Below are 6,849 nucleotides of genomic sequence, written 5' to 3' on the forward strand. Positions count from 1 at the left end.
GTGTCCGACCAGAAAACCTCAACCCATTATTATTATTTTTTTTTAATTGCGTGGGTTGTTTATTTTTATTTATTTATTTATTTAATTTTAATTGCGTGGCTTGCGTCTTTAAATTCTTAGATGACGAATGGTTAGGACGTTATTTTTAGGACGGTAATTAGAATTAGATCACAACCATTAATCAGTTCACTTTCGCATTATTAAAAGAAATAAAAAAATAAAGTGGCTGCTCTCCCTGTGTTCGACCCGTAGCTACACTGATCCGTACGCTTGCGGTTACATTTTAAATCTCAAACATCCACCATATTTGAGACATGTGGCAAGATGATCTTGTCAAACTCACTGTTGGTGTTGGTGAATTACAATAGCTTTGGTTTGTGATCTAGCTCATAAACATTGTATTGAACTATTATTCCTTGCATTTTCAATCATTAAATAAGTTTCCATGTTGGGTACCAGACCTGCATAAATCTCAGATTGATGCATGTGGTTCTATATTTGGTGCAAAATCTGTATGGATCTTGCATATAAATCGTTTGTTTAATTTTGAGAACATTTGATTATGATCAGATCTGGATAAATCTCAGATTGATGCATATGGTTCCATATCTGGGATTCTGGCATTGTATGGATCCTGCATATAAATCATTTGTTTAATTTTGAGAACATTTGGTTATGATATGCTTTGGATTTAATGTACTTCTATGTGGATTTAATGTAATTCTATGTGGTACTAATGTACTATTCATGTTGTCTCCTCCACTAATTAATATTTGGTCCACCTCAACTTTTTTTTCTTGGCTATACTAACTCTGGGAAATTGTTTATGTTATGTTTCTTAGTTTCTTGTTTCTCTATTTGTGCATAACTTTTTTTCTTGTAAGTTCATATGAAACTAACACTGAGTGGCTTTAATTGATTGCAGATTAAGGGTCTTCTGAAGGAACGTTTAAATGGAAAGACAATCGGAGGATCAGGTGAGAAATCTGAACCTAGCGCATCAGTATAACTAATTTCTCGCAATTTTGATGAAATGGTAGTTAAAAGTAAAGATCTTTGGATCATCAAGTTCTTCGCACCATGGAAAGTATTTATAATTTATAATGACTTTAGTTGGTTCCACAAGGTAATCATAGGATTGCATCACACTCTGTACTCTAGGGTCATTGCAAGGGTCGACTAGCCTTTTTTTACATCTCTATTAGTGAAAATTATGTAATAATTTTTTAATGCTCCTAAGGTGAGCACTACTGCACAAGATTTGCAGGACTCACAATTTAATGCTCCTAAGGTAAGCATTATTATTTATATGTTTCTCTTAAATGAAATAGGAAGACACGTATAGTAACCCAACCAAATTTTAAAATAAAAGGGGGAACTAGATTTTACTAACCTCGCATTCCTTAGTTGATCAAGCTCTTGCCGATACGGTCTATAGCAATTATGAATGTTGTCAGTTCCGAGCCGACATTTCCAACTGACAGCTTGGGGGAAAGGCCTACATAGGCGAACAACATCTGGTTTACCAACCCCTAGGCGCTCATAGGCCCATGCCTATAAGTTAAATTTGAAATCCATGTTAAACATGCATCATGAGTAACAAACACTAAGATATGCTAATCAAGTATAGGTCAAAAGAAAGAAGCCAAATAGACTTGAACCAATTTTCCTAAAATTCGCACGCACGATCATATTCCCAAATCAGTAAGATTAACGTACTGTAAATAGGGTCATTGAACCTCCAATATTAGCAGTGTTCTTCCTTGAGGCACTCATCAATGCCCTATACAAGAAAGCTAAAGTAGCAGCGCCCCATGCATATTCTGCACATTCAACGAAATCAGCAAGCAATGGTAGATATGAAACGCTAACCATATTTCCGGATGTGTTAGCGAATATGGTAGTTCCAAGAAGATGCAACAAATATGCCCGGGTAGCACGAATAACATTTATTTCAGAAGCATTACTTTGCAGCTGGGAAAATTGGTTCCTCAACCATGTTAGCTTCACACAACCACTCCGTAGAGCCTTTGTGTTGGTAGGATCTGAGGGATGTTGTCCAAGTACCACGCCTAGTATATCCTCAGCCTCCTTGTACATTTTCCCAGTAATAGCCTTCCCGATTACTCTAAGACCCAAAATATATGCCACATCTTCCAAAGTTATTGTCATCTCAAATCGTGGCATGTGAAATGTATTAGTCTCATTTCGCCACCTATCCACCAATGATGTCAATAGACACTGATCCATTTGGAAATGCCCTATAAGGCGTAAGTACTTGAATCCAACGATCTCAACTAACCGCTTTTGCTCTTTACTTAACTTCCAATCAGTGGACGTTTGACTATGCTCATTACTCCGTAGCACACGTCTCTTCTGAAAATGGGTAAATTTGAAACAAGAAACTTAGTGGTCATATCTTTTATGCATGATAAAAACAAATATTATATTACGCGTAGATGCAACAAATATATTACCTCACCCTTCCAGATCAACTCTGAAACATGATTAGATTGATCATATAGAACAATGTCCATACTTGATATATCTTTATCAATGGATGCTCCAATTGACAATACTGAATCATCTATAACATTACTAATCATGGATTTTCCCTCCAACATCTCCACTATCAGTAGATTCATATTCACCCTCCAAATTTCCAGACATACTAGAATATGTCCACACCCTAGAAGGTGGGTTGTTCTCACCATTCATTGCTCTTTTTTCTGAGATCCTTCGTATAATGTCCAATTGGAGAGGATCCACCGACATTATACACTTGACACATGATCCAAAACATATATTTAATTATAACATTAATTTCAATAATAAAGAGAAGATAAATTGGATATTGAAATATCTAATACTAGATCCACAAATGTTTTTCTTTAGTATGTCACTATTGTTGCAATAATTTCACTCTTTATGGTTGCAATATCTAGTCATCTAAGTATAATACTCAAAGAGGTGGATATGCAATGTGGGTATATTCGCCCAATACGTAGACTAGACAACAACATCCTAAACCTTATTCCAACTTAATAAGGTCGGCTACATGGAGATTCTCAGCAATGGCGAGCACAAGGAACTATGCAAAAAGATTGACGATTTATGGATAATTATAATAAGTGTTGGCTATATTCATTCAAAAAAATAATAATAAGTGCTGGCTGTCAACTTGACGCACCATTAAGCCAAATTTACTGAATTTAGTAAATGAACGTCATAGCAAAGATGCTCCTAACAAGAAGGATTAGTTCGAAAATTATTTTAATAGGTCTTAAGTGCCTTCTGTGGTTAACTGGTCATCATGGCAATCTTGTATTAGTTTCTGAAATCCTGATATTTGTAGTATGAGAAGTATAATGGTATAACCTATAAAAATAGTAGAAAAGTGGTTTTGGTTCTTTATGCTTCTTTCTTCTTTTTTCTTCTTAAATGAATTTTAAGAAAATAACCACTTAAGACTTAACAACCACACCAATGGTTAGTTTAAGCTTTCTATGCTTCCTAATTTGACTCCACTCTCTTAAACCTTTTCAGCCCTTTCAATTAAATCAAACACAAACCAACAAGCTTGATTTCCATCCTATTTTAAACCATAAATTCCTGACCCGCCACTATTTTCTTATAAAATTGAAACTTTCTACTATCAAACTCCAATTTTAGTTTAACAAGAAAATATAATCTCATCATTGTTCCTCAACCATTAAACCATCGGTTAAACATTCCAAACTGTTTCAGATAAGATCTTACACCATTTCCAGAAACCATAGAGCATGTTGTAATTCCCTTGATTCCATTGAGGCATTACATCAAGCACCTACTAGGCTACTAGTCAACAACACTACAATCAACCATATCTATGTACTCTCTTTTTTTAGTTTGAACAATTGAATGTGCCATTCATAATAATAATAAAAACAATAATAATAACGAAAGACCCATGTACGGTACAAAGATCAAGATATAAGTTTCTGTGAATTCATCGAATAAAAGAGAATAAGAATGAAAATGCTATGAACCAATATCAGAAATATGACTCCCATTCTCAGAGGAATAGTAAGAGGTTTGAACGAACCAACATGGGAATGGGATTCGTTCGATTTTTTGTGTAGTGAGAAAAAATAAATAAATAATTAAAAGAAGATAGATTACAAAAAAAAAATCAGTAAGACATGGAAAACTGAAAGATCAAAATATCATTGCTTACCTCAAGTTATGCGAAGAAGATGACCGATGGTAGGGTTTGTTGATCCCAACAGAGCGCTCACGTAGACCCACGAACCAACATGGGAATGGGATTCGTTCGATTCTCTGTGAAGTGAGAAATAAATAAATAAATAAAAGAACACACAGATTACAAAAACAAAAAACGTAAGACATGGAAAATAGGTTGAAAAAATATCTTTGCTCACCTCAGATGAACATCCAACCCGAAGAAGATGAACAATGTAAGTTTTGTTGATCCCAACAGAGCACTCACGCAGACCCACGAACCCTAAATGATAGTGACACGCAATCACTGTGTCTGGTTTGAGTTCTCTCCCCTCCTCTATCTTTCTCCCATGGCGATGGAGCAGGAGCTGGAGCAGCACTAGAAGAAGCTCCAGAAACAACAAAGAGTTCTAAGAGAGGAAAGTTCAGAAGTGAAAACTGAAGGAGAGCACTCACGCAACACTAGTTCTCTCCCCTCCTCTGTCTCTCTCTCTCTGTGTGAATGAGAAGTGGATGGGGGAGTCAATCTTTTTTAGGGAAATCGATTCTTCTCCATCCAGTCCTTCTCCTGCCGTCCTTCTCCCTCCATTCTTATTTAACCTGAAATCAACAACCCATCTTCCTCCTTTTAGAAATCCATAGTCCAAACAGTTGAAACCAGCAACCCAGCCTTCCTCCTTTCGGAAATCCATAGTCTGAACAACAACTTATGCGCTCAATGATGTGATCAGATCATCGGATGTTAAAGAGCCGATTGCAGGAAATGATTAAAGTAGATATCAGGATTTCTTTCACCGAATGGAATGGAACATGAATCATGTCCAACGCGTAGGGATACAAAGTCTGGCATATGGCTTCCACTGTTTTGGCTATTTCGGTAATACGTAAACTGATTTTGGATAAATATGTTGAGTGAAACCCATTGTGGGAATTTCTGTAAAACTAAACCCAATACTGGGTAATCATGAAATTTTCCCATGTGTTTCTTTGCCCACATGTGAGTGGAATTGTGATCTCTAGTGATGTGTGTGGCTGCTGATTTTTTTGTTGATAGATCGAATGATATCTCTCTTGGTAACCCTGAAATCAATGGGACGTCCTAGGTATTTGTGCAGCCCATTGTGAGATAAGATCCACTGCTCGTATGATCACTTGATCGTATGAGTCAGCCTCCGATACCTATCCCACCTTCTGTCATTATAAGGATAAAGAGGAGTATATTTGGTAACAAAAAGGATAAGTGTTGGATGTTGACTTGTACGACCAAGTAATCGTACGTGCAGCTGATCCATTTTCCCCCTTACCGTAAGGAACTTTGAGGATGTGGGCAAACCAGCGCTTAATGAGTGGGTGGGTGTTGGGGAGTGTAGATTATTGACCAATGATTCTTCTTTGTCGCCTCAAATCTTGAAGACTAATAAAAAATATGGGTTTTATTAAAATTGAGAATGAAAAATGCACTTCTTTTTGGAAGGTATCCATGAATCCTGGATTCCATCAATTAACGAGATTATATTTGTTGGGTTAATGAATTTCTGATTGGGAGCCGTTGGAATGTAAATCTTTTATTCTCTTGTCGTCCTCCTTCTATTGTGAATAAATTATAACTCTTTCCTCATCTGATGTTGATAATCAGTGGTGGTGTGTTTTCCGGAAAAAAATTCTAACTGTAAAAAATTGCTGCTAAAATCATTTATTTAATTGGTACTACTAACTTTGTTGAAATATTAAACAGGTTTGTCAAGTCATCTTCATTTTCCCTATGGTGGTGTTTCTTTTGGAAACTCAAAATTTAAGTTGTTCTTCTGGAGGCTTTTATATGATGGTCTTCCAGTTAGAGATATTTTGAGGAAATGGATGAATTTAGAGGTCTATTGTGGCTTTTGTAATATTCATAATGAAACTCTGTTGTGGCACATGTTCATATTTTGTGAATTTTTCAAACACATTTAGGTTGCTGGGCCATTGGGTTGAGAACGGAATCTCTGTCTAGCTCATTTTTTTCACCTATACGTGTCTTAGATCCTTTTAATTTTTCTTCCCTAATTGCTCATGAATTAAAGTAGTTCTTTGGTGTCTTGGTAATTTCTACTTATTTTCTTTGGTTCCACAAAACTCAAGTTATTGTTGCTAAGATTAAGTATAACCCTATGCTTCTCATCTCCAATATTAATCGATGGATTTCAGATCTATACCTAACTCTGTGTCCATCTAATTTCTAGTGTTTATTGTTTATGTGATATATGTGTTAATCCCAGATGCCCACCATCGCCACCTTTTAGGCTATGTTTGGTAGCCAAGAGAAGAAAAGAAAAGAAAAAAGAATCTAGAAAAGAAAAGAAAAGAAAAGAAAAGAAAAGAGAAGAAATGGTGAGAAAATAAAATGAGTATATGTTTGGTTACCAAGAGAAGAAAAGAAAAGAAAAAATTCAAAAAAATTTGAATTTTAAGAGAGAGATAGACACATAGGAAATCATTGTGTAATCATTCATCTTTTGTCTTATTATGTTTTCATATTTTCTCATGTTTTCTTGCGTTTTTGGCAAGAAAATTTTTGGGAGAGCAAAATAAAATTTCACAATTCCCAAGGGGAATTTTGAATTTGAAAAGGAGAATCTTCTCATGGAT

At 35.6% G+C, this 6,849-nt stretch overlaps 1 protein-coding gene across 1 annotated transcript; it reads right to left on the bottom strand.

Moving 5' to 3' along the window:
• Positions 1 to 1,710: 1,710 nt before the first annotated feature.
• LOC122064663 (protein MAIN-LIKE 1-like) lies at positions 1,711 to 2,923 on the bottom strand. The gene is made up of 2 exons (XM_042628425.1): positions 2,478 to 2,923; positions 1,711 to 2,376 (listed from the first exon to the last, which is right to left on the bottom strand). The coding sequence occupies exons 1-2, from the start codon at positions 2,712 to 2,714 to the stop codon at positions 1,711 to 1,713; spliced, it is 903 nt and encodes a 300-aa protein (XP_042484359.1). The 5' UTR covers positions 2,715 to 2,923.
• Positions 2,924 to 6,849: the final 3,926 nt, after the last annotated feature.

Source organism: Macadamia integrifolia, unplaced genomic scaffold, assembly GCF_013358625.1.
Source record: "Macadamia integrifolia cultivar HAES 741 unplaced genomic scaffold, SCU_Mint_v3 scaffold1709, whole genome shotgun sequence".
NCBI lineage: Eukaryota > Viridiplantae > Streptophyta > Magnoliopsida > Proteales > Proteaceae > Macadamia > Macadamia integrifolia.

Bases quoted from the DNA above. Each gene is read 5' to 3' on its own strand.
- LOC122064663 (XM_042628425.1), bottom strand. From the start codon at position 2,714: ATGGTGAGAACAACCCACCTTCTAGGGTGTGGACATATTCTAGTATGT. The intron at 2,377-2,477 runs GTAATATATTTG...ACCCATTTTCAG, and splicing joins AGTTGATCTGGAAGGGTGAG to AAGAGACGTGTGCTACGGAG.